Source organism: Ziziphus jujuba, chromosome 10 (assembly GCF_031755915.1).
Source record: "Ziziphus jujuba cultivar Dongzao chromosome 10, ASM3175591v1".
Lineage (NCBI taxonomy): Eukaryota > Viridiplantae > Streptophyta > Magnoliopsida > Rosales > Rhamnaceae > Ziziphus > Ziziphus jujuba.
The window spans coordinates 24,352,253-24,373,210 of NC_083388.1; the positions used below are offsets into that span (position 1 = coordinate 24,352,253).

At 30.3% G+C, this 20,958-nt stretch overlaps 3 protein-coding genes across 3 annotated transcripts; 2 read left to right on the forward strand and 1 right to left on the reverse strand.

Annotated features, from left to right (window-relative positions):
* Positions 1-1,718: 1,718 nt before the first annotated feature.
* On the reverse strand, positions 1,719-3,357 carry LOC107412304 (phosphoenolpyruvate carboxylase kinase 1). The gene is made up of 2 exons (XM_016020051.4): positions 2,519-3,357; positions 1,719-2,207 (listed from the first exon to the last, which is right to left on the reverse strand). The coding sequence occupies exons 1-2, from the start codon at positions 3,294-3,296 to the stop codon at positions 2,161-2,163; spliced, it is 825 nt and encodes a 274-aa protein (XP_015875537.3). The 5' UTR covers positions 3,297-3,357; the 3' UTR covers positions 1,719-2,160.
* Positions 3,358-12,211: 8,854 nt separating this feature from the next.
* LOC107412314 (uncharacterized) lies at positions 12,212-14,388 on the forward strand. The gene is made up of 2 exons (XM_016020064.4): positions 12,212-12,367; positions 13,824-14,388. The coding sequence occupies exon 2, from the start codon at positions 13,837-13,839 to the stop codon at positions 14,236-14,238; it is 402 nt and encodes a 133-aa protein (XP_015875550.1). The 5' UTR covers positions 12,212-12,367; positions 13,824-13,836; the 3' UTR covers positions 14,239-14,388.
* Positions 14,389-16,633: 2,245 nt separating this feature from the next.
* LOC107412315 (transcription factor MYB13-like) lies at positions 16,634-18,660 on the forward strand. Its single transcript, XM_016020065.4, has 3 exons — positions 16,634-17,137; positions 17,252-17,381; positions 17,897-18,660. Exons 1-3 carry the CDS (start codon positions 17,005-17,007, stop codon positions 18,474-18,476), a joined length of 843 nt encoding a protein of 280 aa, XP_015875551.3. The 5' UTR covers positions 16,634-17,004; the 3' UTR covers positions 18,477-18,660.
* The last annotated feature ends 2,298 nt before the right edge of the window (positions 18,661-20,958 follow it).

A 20,958-nucleotide genomic window follows, 5' to 3' on the forward strand; every position in this document is an offset into this window, starting at 1 on the left:
AATATATGCTCAATGTCTTACTGGTTGTTTTTTTTTTTTCTTTTTTTTTTTTTTCTCCCCTAGAGTTGTAAAAAATTGAAGCATTGGAGACTAGGACCTAGAAAATGAAGGGCTGCATTTGTGTTTTACTAGGAATTATACTGATATTGTAAGATCAAGCAGTGATCTTGCATATGAAATTGGTTTAGTGAACTTTAATTAGGTCTCTGTTTTGGCCTTTTAACAGAAATGGGACCAAAAAGAAGAAAGTGAAACCTAACCTTAAGACTTTCTAGAAGCATGTTTTGAGGATAACAAAACTTGAGAGGCAAATAGGTAGTGGAACTTCTAAGTTTACTTATCAAAAACAGTTTATCAGACCAGATGGAATAGATTCCAGTCACATGGGTCCATTGACTAAGCACTTGCAGCCACAACAAACTCCACAAATTAAATATATATATATATATAAACCTCTATTATTTGATATCTAATCTCAGACTGAATTCAATGTCAAACTAATTCATCGATCAAGAATTTTACTGATCACCACCATTCATCATCTTGCTCAATCTAAGATCTAGATTCTAGCCCTAGCCGATTTACCTGAAAACATGGAAACTCCAGTGGCTGTGGGGTTCTTGTTTGTGGGCCATCATCAGGTCCCAGAAATTAATGAATAATTGAGAGAGGTGGGACGGCCCCCATCCCATCCAACCCACCCCCATAACTCATGGTTTAACTTCAACCACTATTTTTAGAGTTGAATGATGATTTTGTCCTTAAAGCGGAGGATCATACTGTCTGTCTAAAACTTTTTAGGTCCCCAAGAAGTGGATAATGGTGGATTGGATGTATTAGACAACCTCACATGGTGTTGGTATCCTGTAATTGAGACATCTGGAACCTAGTTTTAAGTGAATAATAAAGTAAAATAAAAAATTAAAAACAGCCACAGATAAGGAGGACATTTGGAGGAGTTACATAACGTCTACTGCAGATGATTTATCCGTACATATTGAAGGAAATATTTTCCTTCTTCCCTGCTCTTCCTCTTCTATGCAGATAAAACCATTTATGGTATATAATTAATTGGTATTTGATAAGTAAACCTTAAGTTAGTATGAGTCATAGATGAGTTACTGATACGCAAAGGTTTGCAGAGACTTGCTGTGAATCTATTACTGGTTTGGAAAACTTATAATCAAATCAGCTTAGATTACCCATTGAATACGGAATTTGGGATGCAAATAAATGAGGGGTTTTATCACACAACTAGAAATTGACTATTTTCTTTTTCTTCCTGTTGCTGACATAAGCAATTACATCCATTCTCTTGGAAAAAAGTCTGATTGTGGACCCTACCCTTTTCACCCTTCGATGTAAGGTTATAGGCTGGCAAAGATAAATTTGTTTCAGTGTTTCCATGCTATGCGGGAAAAGTGGCACTTTTGACCCTTTTTGTGAATTTACACATTTCAATTCCTAAACTTTTGTTGAAATGGAATATAAGAGAAGGTATATATCAAAGCATATGCTTTTATCCATCCCCCACCAAACAGTTCTCCAAAGCTGCATATTCTTTTGAACACATTCTACGGAATCTGCAGATTACACATGGCGTTTTTTCAAAACCGTCATGCAGTTCACCTCCTTCAAAAGAAAGATACCATTCGACCGAAAAGATGGCAAAAAAGAAGAGAGATGCAAAAATTCAGATTCCAAAATGCAAAAACTCAGATTCCAAAGTTAAAGCATATTTATATTTCCACCATATTTCCATGTACAAAACATGACTGATAAGTGATAACTCAGAAAAGCAGATAAAGTTTTATACATAGCAGAAACATATATAGTAATTTCCTTTTTTTTGTTTTTGCTTTCTCACTTCCTAGTCCCCTTCTATAACTCAAAAAGAAAAAGGCGGGGAAAGACAGGATTCTCAACCGCAATATGTACAATCTCTTATTTTTCATCCGAAAACATTAAGGAAACAAAAACTAAATAACTATCGAAGACCCTCCTGTGGATCTTCTGTCTTAAGTGGGAAAATTGGTTTCTTGAATCCATGAGAGAGGTAGTGGTATCTCAAAGGGAGTCATAGAAGGCAGGGATATATATTATCATATATTTACAACGCTAAAAAAACTGGTTATACTTGTTTGCTGCAGATCCAGTCTTCTAGTCCATAGAATTTGTCTCTCCTCCACTTAAGATCCATGGATGCCCTGAATTTCACACAGAGAAAAAAACAGAGCTTTGTTAGTCAACCAAAAACTAAAACATTTCCCAGATAAAGAATCAGACCAAAATGATCATCATTCTGAAACTTAAAACATTACAATAGTTGGCCAACTAAAGAACAACACCATGTTCAAAATTCCCATTTTACTACTTTTCCACAAACTAATGCTTAAATAAAAAACAACATAGCTTGAAAAAATTGAAGTCAAAAAGGTGAGATTCCCATTAGAGGAAAGACCAAAGAATTTTCATCTCCAACAAAAAATGAAAAAGTCAAAAGAAAATGAAAACTTACTCAGTGCTTGTTCCGCAGATAGTCTTCTGGAAGCATCCCTACAGATCATCTTCCTCAACAGATCTTTGGCCGCCGGCGAAACAGACCGGAAAACCCTGGTCGGAAACCTCAAATTTCCTCTCAAAACAGCTTCGAAGATCTCCGTTGCCGATTCACCGTAAAACGGAGGAATCCCAGAAAGCATTATGTACAAAATAACACCAACACTCCAAATATCCACCTTTTCATCGTAATCTCTACCCAACAAAACCTCCGGAGCCACATAATATGGCGTACCCACCACACCTTCCATAGATCCACTTTCACTGAGCCACTCAGCTGACCCAAAATCCGCAAGCTTCAAATTATTCCTCGAATCAAACAGAACGTTCTCAGGCTTAATGTCTCTGTGAACAACACCGAGATGATGGCAATGCGAAAGGGCGCTGAGAAGCTGTTTGATAAGAGAAGCGGCTTCGGGTTCGGAGACAGTACGGTTGATGATACGGTCGTAGAGGGTAACAGACTGACAAAGCTCGAGGACAATGGTGAGAGAGTCTTCGTCTTCGAAGACGTCGAAGATTCTGAGGATGTTGGGATGAGGAGCCAAAAGGGTCATAATCTTGGGCTCTTTTTCGAGACAAGCACGGTCGGTTTCATCGGTGAGGAGGGCCTTGTCTATGATCTTGCAGGCGACGAATTCATCGGAGTCAGGACAGAAAGCTCGGAAAATGGTGCCGAAGCGACCACGGCCGATTTCTTCCAACAGTTGGTAGGCGTTTTTCAGGGCTTCACACATTAGAAAATTTGTTTTGGTTTTTTTTTATTTTTCGGTTGTTTCGGTTAGTTTGTGATTTGGGTTTTGATGGGTTTTTATAGAAGGAGAGCTGGGTATTTGTTAGGGGAATATTCGGTTTTTGGTGGGTTGTGAAAAAGCCAGTTAATATTCTGCACGTTTTCGTTTGTATCGGACGGCTCTGTTTTTACTCTGTTTTTCAACCTTCTCGTAGTTTTTACAGTTACATTTTTCATTTTTTGGCCATTTATATATAATTGTTTTTACCAACAAAAAAAAATAAAATAAAAAATCTCAAAATATTCATAGGATGTTCTGGTATTCCTGTTCTAATTACCAAAAAAACAGAGATTGTTATTAATTAGAGTGAATTGAGAGAGAAGTATAACTTTTAACTACAAAAGTTTTTTTTGGATAGTTGAGTGGTTGCTCTTGGAAGGAAGTAAAAAACTTAGCCATAAACTAAAAAAAACTAATTTGTAATTCATGGCCAAACAAGCTATAGAGTGTAACTCTTTTGTTTACTTACTTCATTAATTTTTACCTAATTTTAAAATATTTTGTTGCTCGGGTTTGTTTTTGCAAGTTACAACCCAAACAAATTTAATTTATGTCTTATCAAAAACCTAGGATTAGCTTAGTATTTAATATATAATTATCATATCCCAACTTTATCTGAAATTAAGATGAAAAATTACTTTGAAAGAAAGACAAAAAAAAAAAAAAAGAATAATAATTAACTTTGTTCAAATCCAAGCATCAACCTATGCTATTGGAGGATTAATTAATTAATTCTCACTAACATATTGCTATGATTCATCCATTCCATTAGACAAAACGGATAAAAATTTTAGACATCAGATACATTTAGGATTACAAGTAAGTTAATAAAACATCTTTCGAAACTTATCCATGATAGAAAATTTTAATCAGAAAATTACAATTACAATTTCCTCTTATACCAATCATTCTTCCGCCAAATTTTGTTGAAATTAAAAATATGACTTTCTCTCAATAATGCTATATAAGCACTATATTCTCTTTCAGTTGCCATGTTCGTGTTTGTATTCTCCATTTTTTCCAAGCAATAATGCTGGCAATGCCCACTTTTTTTTTTTTTTTCCATTGTTGGTGGGTGACTCTGTTTTATGACTCTACTTGCAGAAATGGAATCAAAGACCAACATGTCTTTTCAGCATAAAAAACAAGGAAAAAAAAAAAAAGATTAAAACGTTGTATAAAGCATAATCATCTCATATATACCTAAATTACAACAAAATATTATAAGTTTGGGATCAAATTATTTTCATAAAACAGTGTCCATGTTACTCTGACACCTATATGCACTCGCACACAGTTCATGACTCGGTTCCTTTTGTCTTCTTTCGTTCTTTTTTTTCAAAATAATAATAATAATAATAATAAATTATGTTGGTCTTTTTCCATATGAAATTTATTGTACAAGAAGTATAAATTGTTATTTTTCTATATACAATGATATATGCTTCTAGTGATGCTTTAGTCAAATTGTGCATCCTCTGTAATTTCAATAATAGTTTGTCCCTTTTAAAATAGCAAACAGATAAACACCAAAACTTTTTTATTAGGATAAATTTCACTCGGGCTTTTTAGTTTTGGCATAATTTTGTTTAACTCTATATTTTTAAAAAATTGTTATTATTTTTTTAATTTTTTATAATATTCAAATAAAGTCATTTATCAGTTTTTATCAATTAATTTTAAGAATTAAAAGCCAAATAAAAATTTAAAATCACTATCTTATAATTAAATAATATTATAAAAATACAAACGGTTTTTAAATGTTAAAATTAACCAATAAAAATTAATAAATAAGAGATTAATGATAATTTTTCAAAAATATGGATCAAATTGTAATTAAAATAAAATAAAGTGTGAAAAGCATCCAATGAACATGGAAAATCTCTATTTAAATGAATAAAGAAACGGAAAGTTGAGAACTTCCTTTAGAGAACTTTAAGAAAGCAAACCAGATTCTTATAGCAAATATTTTCAAATAAGTTAAACTTGTTGACAGTTGGACTAATACATTGTTTATATAATTAATTTATATATGAAAAATTTACAAATAAACAAATTAATTTTTTTGTTTATCTAACCATTTCTTTTACTAAGCATCATTGTTATTGAAATTTTGAGCTAATTTTGTTAGTATTTAAAATTTAATGCAATTCAAAGTATTTGATGGGTTTCGTCCTTCACCATATATATTGACATTTAACATCATTATATATACTTTTTTTTTTGGGTCATTTTTATATATGAATATGCTGTATTTATTTTAAACATTTTAAGAAGAGCGTATAAGTTATTAAATAAAATGATTCCACAATATAAGAAAAGAAAAAACGTGTGAATAGACAAATTCCTTTATAAGAATAATATTTCCTATCTCATGAGAATCACGTAAAAACAGAATAAAAAATATTGAACAGGCAAAAAGGTTAAGCCTTTTAGATCGTACATTAATGTCCTATAGTATTACTTCTAAATGAAGTGATTATTACAACCATTATATACATAGAACTTTACGCGCAATAAACAGAATATATTATTGCTGCATAAAATTCTAAGCATAAGGTTATACGCTATATATTTACTGCTTGATCAATTTGAAGATAACCACAAAGTCGATATCAAAAACAAAACTTATATTTTCAATTTTGTTCTTTTATAAAAACAAAGAAAAAAAAGGAAAATGCTATGATAAGAATAAATAATAAATTAAAACAAGAAAAGCAAATTAAAGGAACAAATTCTCCGTACAGGTTGAGTACAGTAATTGAGAATCTATATAAATAATATATAATAAAATGATGGATTATGATTATATTTTGTCAGAAGAAAATAATTGATAGTTGGTCCAAAGTGGCTTGAGAGTGGAAGTGGGTGAATATGCATGGTTAGCTGTCCCACTGTCGCTCTTTATTTTCTCTGGGGTCACTGTCCCTGTTATAAAGTGGAAGCTACCGTGGTCCAACCATTTTTGGTTTAAACGATACAACATGATAAACACTCTCCTCCTAATCAGCCCAAGAAACCAAAAAGATAAAGATACACTTATAAGTTCCTTTCCTTTTGCTTAATCAGTTCTGAAAAACACTTTTGTTTACAATTGGATGAACCACATAGCCCCACATTTTGCTTTCCCTTTCTCTTGAGTTTTGTGAATGAACTATATATGTTGGCATTTTTTGGTTTATTAATTTTCCAATTTAGTTATTCTCTCTAAAGGCCATGCAAACTTCTCTTCAAGTGGGACACTTATTTTCCAACCAAAAAAATAGAAAAAAGAAATGTGGGACACTTATTTATTTATTTATTTTTTTGGGGTAATTAGTGGGACACTTGTTTGTGATGTCTTTCATGTCTCCACTATGAAAACTTTTGCAAAACCCTAGAATCCCCCTTTTATCCTAATCTAACTTTGTTAGATTTATATTTTTATCTTTTTTTATTATTTTTTATTCTATGAAATAAAACACAAGTTATATATAGACTCAACGGAGGATAAACCAAAAATAATTAGATTTAATTATTTAAAATTTTTAAATTTGATAAATGTTGATATATTATATCGAATCCAAAAATTCTACGTGTTTAAATTCACTTCTCTTCTTTTAGCTAAAAAATAAATAAATAAATAAATTCACTTTTCTTCGAATTTTATATATGTTAGGCATTTAAGGTGGGTAAAGTCTATGAGCTAGAAAGAAATAACAAATAGGAAAGCTATACATATGGAAGTGACCTTTTTGGGATACGATCTGTACCGAAAGGTAGTGGGCTCTATTGAGAAAACAGAAAAAGTTAGGTTTGGGGGATGACTTTTTAGAGAGGTTCAAGGTACAAAGCAAGGACATTCACCTTAGTGACAATATTGTATAATTCAGAAGCATGAATATATAATAATAGCTCTGGCCAGCTATATATATACATATATATATTATATATAAATTTTTTTTTTTTTTTTGTTGCTCTGAGCTCTGGCTAGATTTTGGTTCAATAACACTTTGCTTTATCATTACCAAAAAATAAAATAAAAGACTACTTTGCTTTATAGGTTTCCCTTTGTTTTTTTTCCCCGTTAAATTATAGGTTTGGCTGATAAAGAAGATATAAGAGAACTTTTCATTGTTATTTGGATTTGCAAGTAGAATATAACTAGGACATACGATTTATAAAACTATAAAAACAAATAAAACTAATTATAAAAATAAAAAAAATAAAAGAGTAAAAGTGGATGTCATCAAAACTTTCACAATTTACTTTTTAGAAGGTTTTTAGCATCAATTAGCAATGCTCATATGCATGCTTATGCTGTAGATAATAAGTTAAAAAACATAGAAATTGAAATTTCATTTGTCTGTTTATAAGATTGGCATTAAAAAAACAAAGGAAAAACCTGTTCTAATTAGGTTTCCAATACAAAACTTCTTAACAATGTTTTTTGAGAAATAATAAAAGATTTGGGCAAAATAAAGTTTAGTATCCTATACTTTTATGCTTTTTTAATTATGAGTCTGTAAAAATTTTTTTTACAGATAATATATTCTATTATCCAAATTATTAAAACAAAACGGTTTCTATTAAAAACTGATTTGCACGTGACAAATAAAATAATTTTTTATTAATTTTATCTTTTTTAATAAAATTTTTAAGTAAAAAATAGTTTAAAAATTGAAAATTTCTAAAAGCCAAAAAAAAAAAAGAAAAAGAAAAAAACTACTCTTTAAAAACTCCCAATGTCAAACCAGCAGGTCCTTCGGGATTGTTTCCTTCCAGACACAATCTTTTCTTATTTTAGTTCTTCAACATTACTTCTTTCCTTGTGTGATGATTGGAGTCCTTATATATTTTCCTTTCTTTCCTGGTGGTAGATTTTGTGCTAATGGTGTGAATGACAGATTTAGTGTGAGCGGTGTGAGAGACAGCTAGACAGCTTATCTGGTGTGAGCTGTGAATGGTAGCAGCTTATCGGGTGTGAGCTTATCTGCATTCTTATCATTGTTGTGGATAAATATTGAAAAATATTGAGAGTATTGAAATCAATCAACCGTACCATGATTGGTTCGTTGATGAGAAAAAAAAGGAATGAGAAGATTTGGAGGTTTTGCAGTCTTATGCTCTGGTTTTTAGGGTTTTTGCCGCAACAGAAGAAGAAGAAGAAGAAGAAGAAGAAGAAAAAGGATTTGATTTACTCACTTCTATAAGGGAAGAGGACCTGAGATGGTTTACTTAAAGATAGGAACACCCTTTGTCAAAGGATTTGATTTGGTTTGAGCTTGGGTTGGATATAGAAGTGAGGCACATAAGAAGATGGATAATTGAGATAGAATTTGTTTTGGATTAAGACGGTGACGTTTAGAGTTTTACGTTTTTTAACTAATTAAAAAAATCAAAAAAATATAGGTGACGTTTAGAGTTTTACGTTTTTTTAACTAATTAAAAAAATCAAAAAAATATATTAAAAAAATCAATTTTGAAGATTACATGAATGGTATATGATCTTTTTAAATGATTTCTGTTAAAAGTTAATAGATATGGATTAATATGTAAGTTTTTAAAAAATAAAGAATATTATTTGTAAAAATTTTTTTTACAAATCCAGAACTAAAAAAAAGTAGAGGGTATTAAAATGCATTTTATCCCAAAAACTTTTCAATTAATTTATTTCAACGGTATTTATATTTTTTAAAATCTTTAAATTTTTTATATTCATATATATATATATATATATATTTATGTCCAGGTTTAAACACACTATTTTTTAGATAAATTATTTATTGCTGTAATAATTACTTCCCAAATTAATCATTCTCTTTCTCCCCATTAAGTTACCAAACCCTTTTTCTCTTTATCATCCAGTTATTGAATTTTTGAACTCTAATTTTAGCAATGAAATATTTTGCTTTCTTTTTCTCATCAAAGAGAAAACAAGAAATAAAAGAAGAAATATATATGAAGAACAATTTCATGGGTGCATGAAATTTGATGATTCAATTCATGGGCAGTGGGTGGATGCAACTAGATTTTATTTCACAATTTTTTTTTCTTTTTTCTTTTTAATGAGATTAAATGTATCAATCAATTAAATTCCGATTGTTCGTATGTAGTTAAGATTGTTAATACTTTAATAAAATATTATTCTCCAAAATTTTTAAAGATTAAGTTAAATATTTCTATTGTTTTTTTTTCCAAATCTACTTGCAAGAATAATACAGAGCAGATAGTAAAGATTTTAATTGTATATTTCTTTGATCTCTATCTTTGCTTACTAAACTATGATTATGGTATATGAATATAATTCTTCTTTTGTTTATTTTTTTGCATTGACATATTATAAGAATGATAAATTTGTGGAAGGTATAGGGTTGAAAATTGAATTTGGAATGAGGAGAGAGAAAGATGGTGAGGGGTTTAATTAGGAAAGAGAGATTATTTTGACATCAATAAATTATTTGGTAAAAAATAAAGGATATTTAAATGTGGAGATTTTAATTTTTTTAAAGAAAAATTAATGTAAATCACTAAATTAGATTGGTTGAAAAATCCAAATTATTTATAAAAGACTTTAATAAAAAGCTTGTATGGAGAAAAGTCCTTTTTTTTTTCTTTTTTTTTTCTTTTTTTTTTTTTTTGTTTTGTGGCTAAATGTATGGAGAAAAATTTTGTTGGGGAAGGTACCCCATTATATATTTTTCCTGGTACATGTGCAATGTGCAAAGTACAAACAAAAAACCTAATACCATTTACCAAAAAAAACAAAAACCTATTACCTAGTCACTTTTTTGGGAAATGTAGATATTTTCTACATCTAACACAATCGATGCCGTACACATAACCCAACTTAACCTAATAATTTATAAGTGTATAATTATATAATCACATGACGTGTGAGGCATAGAGGCTAGACAGTAACCTTTTGCTTAAACAATTTATTTTTGCCAAAGTTGTACTTGGATATAAAATAGATCAATTCGGTTCTAAACCTTAAAAACAGAATGCCAATTTCCATATAGCCCATGGTTTTGTTTGGTCAACTAATATGTATTGGTAGCAGCAGATGCATACAATAAGTGAGAGTAGTGAAACATATTTTGTTTGCATGCTTTGGGAAAAAGAATCTTACAACAGCCAAAAACACATGGTAAGCGTCGATTAGATACTTAATTATACTAATTATATCATGTTCCTCCTCATGCATCATCAATATTCCACTAAATTATATAAAACCCCTAATCCCCGCGAATTAATATGTTTTAATTTTAAATATTATTGCTGAGCTCCTGTAGATGATCGTACACATGTGGCTAAGGTTTTTTTTTTCATGGAAAATAGCAACTTTTGAATCGAACCTTTCATGTTGGAAGATATTATAGAAATCATTTGTTTAATATACGCATGCAAATATGTTAATTAAAAATTTAAATAATTAAATTAAAATTCGACCGACTTTAATTGCTCATAGAAATGCTAAACTAACAAAACTCACACCACCTGATTGCCTGTAGATAATATTAGTTTAATTTGGATGGCTGCTAATCAATAATGAATGCATATAATGTTTAACAACTAACAACAAAAACAACATGAGAATCTACATTAATATATAAATATATATATATATATATACACAGTCTATTTATGGTGCGGACGATCTTTATACGGACCATAGTATTGGTGATAATTTTTCATAATATTAGTGATGATTTTCTAAAAAATAATCGTTAATACTATGAAAAACCATTACTAATACTGCAGTTCTCGTACGGACCGTCTTTATTATAAAATTTTCATATATATATATATATATATTGAAAAATGTTATAGTTCTTCTCACTGAATATCAAGAGAAGAAGTTTATAATGATGGATTGATATAATTTTCATAAATTCCAACCGACATAAACATATTAATTTTTAATTAATTGGAAAAAAATAGTTGATTTTGTTTCCGCTAATCATTTTTTTAAGGACTGGATCTGCTAAAGTCATGCCTTCCATGTACAGAAACGTGTGGTGAGTGCAAAAATTAAAATATTATGTGGCTAGCTAGACATGCGTTCAACTAAATAAAGGCCAGCATTCTTCTTTCTTATTTCATGCCTCCTTCCCAAAAGAATGCTTCTTATTGCTTAATTTGTTAAAATTGTATTCCACAAAATATTATTATATATAATTTATAATTAAAAAATAATATAATATCATACAACATAATATTTTGTATTGTGGTCATGCATCCATCATTTAGAGTGTTACTCTAACATAGAAAAACCAATTTTTTTTTTTTTGGTGATGACTTATTATTATTATTTATTTATTAATTTAATTGGACAATATTTTTTAGAGTGATTAACAATTAGAGTAAGTTAATGACACATGATGAATGTGGTATTTAATTAATTTGTGTCAAAATTAGGATACTTCATTTGATTAAGTAAGGACTATATATTTATTCTTTAATTTATTTAATTTTCTTTAGGGCACCAATTAATTTGGATGTCACTTGTCACATTAAACATTAGGTTATGGAGAATAATCCTAGGTTTCATCCGTATTATCTTTAAGCTTGATTAATGTTCACACCTACAAGAGAGGGAAAAAAAAACAAAAAAAAAAAACTTATAAAATATATTATTAGTGTTAGCAAGCTTCATGTCTTGTTCAAGTGAGGTTTACTTTGGCTTCTTTAAGTAAGTTGCATAATATGGTGATTTTAAATAACAAGGGCGCAGGAATGGGTGTATATAAAATATTTATTACACAAAAAAAAAGAAGAAAAAAAACAGAAAAAAGAAAAAAGAAAAAGGAAGGTGTATATAAAATATTCTTTTATTGTTTGGGCCGGGATTTTTCTTCAGAAAACAAAAAGCAGGCCATAGCTGATGTAATCTCTGCCCAACATTGTTATACCTTGAAGCCCATCTAAAGCCCCTTAGAAACCCTAGTCTTCTTCGTCCTTTCGTCGTTCACGTTCGCTTTACCTTTGAACTGGTACACCTTCAATTCCTGCAAAAGTCCACGTCTTTCTAGGTATGTTGAATTCAAAGCTAAATCCTTTTTTCATTTTTATATATCTTTCATATTGTTATTTTGTTTTTCTTTTTATATCTTTTTTGTATATATTGTTGGTCTCATTTCCGGTAATTATCTTATTTATTGGTTTTATTTATTAACTAGCTTAGGCTTTTATGCAAATTTGGAGACCCTTTTGATGATTTTCAAGAGCTAGCAATCGATTCAATTAGTGTCCTCCTTCATTTCCAATTTTTTTCTTTAGCTTTAAGCGTTCAGATAGTAGGATACACTTATTGGGCCTCTGATTCGATCTGCTTGGATTAAAGTTGTGACTTTGGCTGTTTTTCCAACGTTGGGTGTACTTTTTTTTTGAGTTAATATCTAATTTACTTTCTAATTGTCGCAGGGAAACTGGAGGGAAAAAGAGACAATCAGCATTTTGAATTTTTTTTTTTTTTAAATAATTTTTTGGTGGATTTGCTGAATGATTGTGTTTCCATTGTTTTAGGAGTTTTGAGTTTACGTCTGAGACAATGTAGAGGGAAAAGTGAGGGTATTTAATGGATTGAGTTGGTGGTTAGAGAAAGTGGAGTTCTTTCGAACTTAAAACACATTGTTCTGTTTTTATCGTTTTCAATATCATGTTTTCCTAATAATATGTTGGAAATCAAGTTGGTATTCCTTTAATGGGTTTCCTAGAGCAAATAGTTTTAACTTTGATTGAAATTTGAGAAGGTATAAATTAGTATGCTTGAAAGCGAAACTTTTACTCGAAGTTAACCTTAATTCTAGTTTTTATCAGACATTTTTCTGGATTCTAGTTAAACGATCTTAGGATGGATGTCATCTAACAGCATGGAGAAATTATTAGGTGGACTTTTACACTAGAGGAAAAAAATGGTGGAGGAAGCAAGAACAAAAGAAACTGGATTACATTAGCTTCGCCTTAAAAAATTTGATGGATAAATGATAAAGTCATAGTTTGTGCAATTTGTGAATGAACTAAAGCTGGCTGTTATCGGGGATAAAGGATTGTGAGATTTTTGAAATATAAATGAAAAGATACAATTTGATTGTTCACTAGATATTATGAGGTTGTTGGGTTGAGAGTGGTTTTTGCATTTTTGCTTCCCCTAGTTTTTTTACAAGCTTGAAAAAATGGTAGAGGAAGCAAGAACAAAAGAAAATAGATTACATTAGCTTTCCCTTAAGGATTTGATGGATAAATGATAATGTTGTAGTTTGTGTTGTCTATGAATGAACTCTAGCTAGCTGTTATCTGGGACAAATGTTTGTGAGAATTTTGAAATATAAATGAGAAGTTACAATTTGAATGTTTCCTGGGTATTATGATGATGTTGGGTTGAGATTGGTTTTTACTTTTTTTGCTTCCCCTGAACACAAAGTTAGAAAAAATAATTAGTTGACCACAAGATTTGATTCCTTTACTCATGTTACTCCATTTTTGCAGAAATAAAAAAGTTATGGCAATGAACCATGCCAGAACATTGAAGACCACTATAACAGGTAAGAAGGCAATTGGCTTGGTGTTCCAGCGAACATTTGCCGCCGGAGGTGGTAAAGCAAAGAAGGGTTCTAAAGGTGGAGCTGCCGGTGATGCACCTAAAGCATCAATTCTTAGCAAAGAAGTGAAGTCTACAACAGTGGTTGGTGCAAATATCCTCAAAGAAGGAGCGGATCCCAAGATCTTGGCAGATTCTGAATACCCTGATTGGCTAGGGCATCTGCTCGATAAACGCCCTCCATTGAGTGAGTTAAGGAGGAAGAACATTGAAACCCTTCCATATGAAGATCTAAAACGGTTTGTTAAGCTGGACAACCGAGCTAGGATTAAAGAAAACAACTCCGTCAAGGCCAAGAACTGATTTTTTTTTTCTTTTTCCTTGTTTCAGAAAGGCCAAGATAATTGAACTGTTACAAGTTTATTATTGATAATACATTTTTGTTCTCAATTGGCGTGTCTGAATTGTATTCAACAACTTGATCAAAGGGATAATAAAGCATATACATGTATATATAGATATATACACACAAACACACTAAAAACAGGAAGCAAGTGGTGTGGCCGGGCTGTGAGACTAACTGGTTTTTGAAAATTTAATTTGATGCATGCTTGGGCTTTAAATTTTGTTGCCAAATCTTTTGCTGGTTAAAAATACCGTAAATATGCAACTAGTTGTCTGACACTTTAAAAGATGTACTCAAAAGCGTACCAAATCCTAGTTTTTCTTCGGTCTAATTATTAAGTAGACATTTTACACTTCCAAGTCAAAAGACGTGGGTCTGATGGATTGATATAATCTACAAGGCAGGCGGTAATAATCATTAACAAGCTATGAACATTCTCTATAAGAATGTCTACTTGTTTGACAAATGTTTCTTGAGAAAAAGTCGTATTCCATTAAAAACCACACTTTTAATTCTGTATTTCTTAGGCTTACTTTTCTGAGTTGAATACCAATTCTAATTCAATATTGGGTTCCTACTTGTATATTTTCATATAGATCTAAGTGGAACAGGTAAGCAAAACAAAATACAAATTGACAATTATGATTGATCCCAACAAGAGAAAAAATCAAAAAGAGAGAGCATTTGAAAAGTATAAGTCTGAATAGTTAATTTTATCAGTTCTCTAATCCGCCACACTCACGGATAAACATGAATTCTATTTGTAACAAATTCATATTTTACATGGATATATAACAAAGTACAAAATACTTTCATTATTGAAGAGGTGAAAGGCAACTGAAACAGAAAAATTGAACGTCTATCTTGTTACTAAAAACTAACAAATTGGTTTAAAGTCTATAAGCATGTAACAAGATATTCTGCTAAAAACTTTTTTGAACAGAAAAAAAAAAGTGGATGTTGGGGAGGAAAGGTACTGTATTTTGGTAGGGTTATTTTCTAATCAAGTTCACGCTTAAGTTAAAACTTTTTTGGCTAAATAGTCCAGAGTCGGTGAAGGGCAAAGATTTTGTATAAAAAAGTGAGGTTTCTTTAGTGTGTGTTTGTGTGTGTGCGGTGTGTGTTATAAATGCTTTAAAGAAAGAAGATCTAGCTCGAAACACAAAGTCAAGATTTGGGTTATGGTGGACGGACCTACATTACTATTAGACCGACAAAAATTAGTGAATAGGGACCGTCTTAATTTAGATGCTTTCTCAGTGAAATATTAAAAGAGCAGCTCTCTCATCAATCTATCATTATCTCAAATGAAAAAAAGAAAAGAAAAGAAGATTGCTTACCATTAAAGATTATTAAGTAATAAACTCGATTGCAATGGTTCAATTGTCCCTTTTCTTAAAGCGTTTCCACTTTAATTTCAATCACATAATAAAGATCCGACATGTGACATTTTTTTAGTTTTTTAATAATTTAGCACATGAAAGTCGAACATTAGATTTGAAATTTGAAATCTTATTTAAGGGAAAACAATTTGTGGATCCAAATAAGTTCCATATAACAAAAGTCAAAATAATCAGAAATGAATAAAACTAATATTCAAAGAGGTGAATTATTATTATTATTACTTTTGTGTCCAAAACAAAAGTTCATGCTTGAATTTTGTATCCCACAAAATGTAAGGAAAATACAACCACAACAAATTTTGTGTCCCTCTCAAGATGACACCAAAATCAATATTCAATAATAATATTTACCAAAATATTTATAAATTAAAGCCTGAAGAGACCAAATATAACAACTAAAGCAAGATATTTATTTGCCCGTTTACCAGACTTTAAATTCAGCACATATATATATAATACATTGTTTCTGACCCCATAAAAAAAAAAATAAATAAATAAATTAAGGATAAGACTTTCAATAATATTAAAAAAAGAAGAAGAAGAAGAAAAATCGTAAAGAGCGTAGAGAGAGTTTATCCTTGTACAAGATATATGATATGATATACAATGAATGGCGACTAAAAGAAAGTTTTTGTGTTAAATAATGAGTAAAACAATTGTCATATTCCATACTAAAAACATGCATACGCATATGCATATGCTTAGAATTCAGGGGAACCCCCCCTCCCCTTTTGGTTCGGGGAGCGTGTTATTGTTGACTGTCGACACACACACACACACCATATATAATATAAAATTATATATAAAAATAAAATATAAAAGGTGTTGTTGATAAAAAGTGATTTAGTTTAGCTTTTTGAAACCCACAAACAACAAGAGAAGCAACCAAGAAGCTCTCTCAGTCAGCTCTCAATATAAAATTTATTATATCGTCATTTTCTTTACCACCAAGCATTTCAATTCAAACCCCAGTTCAATAGAAAGAATTCTCCCACATTTAATGTCCTCATCAAACGAGCACTCCATAATTCAACCATGGAAACTTAATTAATTTTCCATGGTCGTCGTCGTTGCGTCATCTGTGAGGAAGAATAAGAAGAAGGAGGAGGATATAAAAAAATCATTTATATACTATTTCCCATGAAGAAATTAAAAATAATAAATGGTTTGTCTCTCTCTGCTTTTGAAGAATGAAGAATTCCATTAATGCAACTACAACAACAATGCACTACTTTATGGGAAATATTATGTAGCTAGCTAGGTCGCTAGGTAGTACTCAATTGAGAAGAGAGACAGAGATCGAGGTCCAAATTAGTTAAAATGGGGAGGACACCATGCTGCCAGAAGATGGGACTGAAAAAGGGACCATGGACTCCTGAAGAAGATCGGATTTTGATTTCTTATATCCATCAACACGGTCACCACAACTGGCGGGCACTTCCTAAACAAGCTGGTAAGTGTGAATTTATTATCAATATTAGATAATTCAATATTAATCTTGCTTAATTATATTATATTATATTGTACTATAGTAGATATATATCATCTTTTTGCTATATAAATATAGGTCTGTTAAGGTGTGGAAAGAGCTGTAGGCTTCGGTGGATTAACTACCTGAGACCGGACATTAAACGAGGAAACTTCACCCAAGAAGAGGAAGAAACTATTATTAACCTACATCGAATACTTGGAAATAGGTACTTATATAATTAATTGTTTTCTTGCAATTTTTATCATCAACCAATTTCTTATCTCATGCTTAATATATATCTTCTATTATTGATGAGTTTCTTCTCTTACATATTACAATATATAATCCAATTAAGTAGTTGGTTTTAGCAAGCTAGGTGTGTGTATATATATATACATATATATAGTTAATTTATGATGTAAATATCCATATATTTTTATCAAATAGATATTCATAAAATCAATGATTTTTTAACAAACTGTCATCCATAATATTAAACAAACAAGAATGATTTTTGTTTAAAAACCGTTATTTTCTTATGTATCTACATGGTAAAACTATATAAATATCCACACTATAAAATCTATATGTATATAATTTTTTTTAAGAAAACTTATAAATACAACATGTTGCCAGATACTTTTTTCAAGCAACACATGCATCAAACTGGTCATCAGCTGCATATCATGTACTATGTATGTATGTTAAAAATGAGATTTCTTTGCATTATTGTCTCCTCAGATGGTCAGCGATAGCGGCGAGATTACCGGGACGGACAGACAACGAAATAAAAAATTTCTGGAACACCCACTTGAAGAAGAAGCTTCATGATCAAAAAACTAATTATCCTTCACCAACCTCTATGGAAACTACTAATAAACACTACTACTCTAGTATTGGAATATCCAAACTCCCCAATACCCCCCTGGATACTGAAAATCAAACAACTCAATCCTTCAAACACATGGTACAATCCCAAGTTGAAGTATCTCACCCACAAGCACAACCTTCTTCAATATCTGCTGCGACAGAAGAAATGCACACACTAGTAATCAAGGAAGAGGATCACGAGGGGAACAATAACAATGTTGTTGCATCATCAATTAGTAGTACTAGCACTAAAAATAATGTTGGTGGGAAAATATTGTTGCCAAAGAAAGCTCCAACTGTTTTAGATGGTAGCACTTCATTGTTATTGGACAATTTCATGAACAATAATAATAACAACAATGAAGATTTGGAATTCTGGTACAACCTCTTTGTGAAAGCAGGAGACAACCATCAAGCCTGCATGGAGATGCATTCATCCGCAACGCCTTGAGACTTGACAAACATGTAACTTTTCTTTTTCTTTTTTTCTTTTATGTATAATATGTTTCAATAACTAAAGCTGTGTAGTTCATGTTATTTGGTGTCCAGTTTTGACTGTTTCAACGAGCTGTTTGAATGGTTTCAAAGTGTAAAGTCTGAGTTGATTTGGATAAAAGTATACATTATATTCACAACTTTTGACTTTTATTTCCGAATCCAAAAACCTTTTATTTTTAATTTAAAAGGATACAATTAATTTTCCAAAAACTTAATTGATGTCTTGAAGAAAATAAATTGGGATTTCAACAAGTTTATCTTTTTTCCAAACGAGGGTAATTTGTTGAAATTTGTTATTTTCTTTGCCAAAAGTAGTACATAATTAAATTTTTTTAAAAATAAATATATATCCAATTGCAAGTCAATTCAATTAGAGGAAAACATCATCTTAACGAAAATAAGAAACATAATCGTATCACTCACTATCATAATTTAGAAGCTACATCATCTTCATTTGAGAATTGTTTTTTTTTTTTTATTATTATTATTTAAAACTGAACATTGTTTACATATTATTGACTTTCATCTTAACAATAGCGAGATAAGATGTTTATTACTTACCAACATTTTGAACTTATTCACTATGCATGGCAAACATATTTTAATAAAGTTAGTTTTAAATTGTTTGGTGTCCTACAACCAAATCATCTAGATATATGTTCAAGGAACCATAACTAACTTTTGTTCAGATTGTTTCGGTTAGTCTCTGTAATTTGGATTTTGGTGGGTGTCATAGAAAGAAAGGTGGATGGAATTTTTTTTTTTTTGTTTTTTGGTGTGTTTTGAAAAGCCAGTTAATATTCTATACTTTTTTGTTTACATATTTTTTTTCTTAAATGAACACGTTTTTGTTTATATTGGAAGGCTTTGTTTGTACTGTACTATTCTAGTAGTTTTTTGGTGTGATTTTGCTATACTCTGTCTGTTTTTAAAGTTCGTTTTTCATTTTTTTGGGGCCAAAGATGAAAAAGAAATTAAAAAAAAAAAACTGCCAAATATTCAAAGAATGTTCTGGAGTTCCTTTTATTTTAATTTTAAACATCATCAGCGTTTTAAGTCAAAAAAAAAAAAAAAAAACTTCGTTTATGTTCTATCATATATGCATGCAATTAAAAATTTTAATTTCCAAATTATTCAAGAACATTTATTTTTTGATCATTTTTTTTTTTTTGAATAAGTCATATTTGTTAATCTACCCCTTTTTTCAATGTCATATTATTGACTTGCGTAAAAGGCTAGTTTAATTCGTACATTTATCGCTTATATATTTCTTCTAAATGAACTAATTATTCCGACGATTATATACACATATTTTTACTCAATATACCAAATTATTATTGTTGTATAAGATTTCAAGCTTATGATGACACCGCTATTATTCATTTTACTCAATATATCAAATTATTATTCTTGAATAAAATTTCAAGCTTATGATTAGACCGTTATTATTCATTCTTTCATTAATTTGAAATGAAGATAAGCAGAAGGTCGAATTCAAAAACAAAACTACAATTATATATATTTTTTATCAACTTTTTCTTTTATCAAAAACATTTGTTACGATGAAAATATATATAAATAGTAAATTAAAAAAAAAAGAGTAACCAAATTAATTAAAGTGATAAATTCTCGGTACCGCAGGTTGAGTTCAGTAATTGGGAGATAATCTTTTTACATATTGATGAATCATGATTATATTTTGCCAGAACAAATTATTGATATACATAGATTGGTCCAAAGTTAGCAATGGAGTGTAAGTGGATGAATATGCGGGTTACAGTCTGTCTTATAGAGTGGAAGCTGCCGTGGACTAACCCGTTGAATTTAATGATCTAAAAGTAAGGTAATCTCTAGCTTTAATTTATCCATTTGAGTGATTATTTAGACATAAAAAGTAGCTCATTAGTTGTAGTAGCACATAGGAGTTGTATTGTTTATTAGGCATATATATATGTGCATTACCGTGTACGGTTGTGTTTTATATTTGGAAATATCTTGTTGCTCAAGGTTTCTGTAGGGGTTCTGTACTTTGTATATAAGCTCGCTAAATATCAATGATATTTGTACTTAATTAATCTTATGCCCAGGTACTGTGGATTCTTAAGACATAAGGTTGGTAATTTCAGTTGTATGATTCCTTCACAGCCAAAAAAATATAATGATGCACTTAATTATAAGCTCCTTTCCTTTCATTTAATCGAAACTTTTTTTATTTTTTAACGACATTTAATCTTTTTTTTTTTTTTTTGGGGATAAATTGGGGAAGGGGAACATCTAATCAAAACTTAAAAAACTTATGTTTGCAATTGGGAGAGCCGCATAACCCCACGTTTTTGCTTTAGTTTTGTGAACGAATTATATGATGGCGTTTTTTGGTTTATTAAATTTTATAAAAGTTAGTGATTCTCTTCCAAGGCCTTGCAAAGTTCTACCAT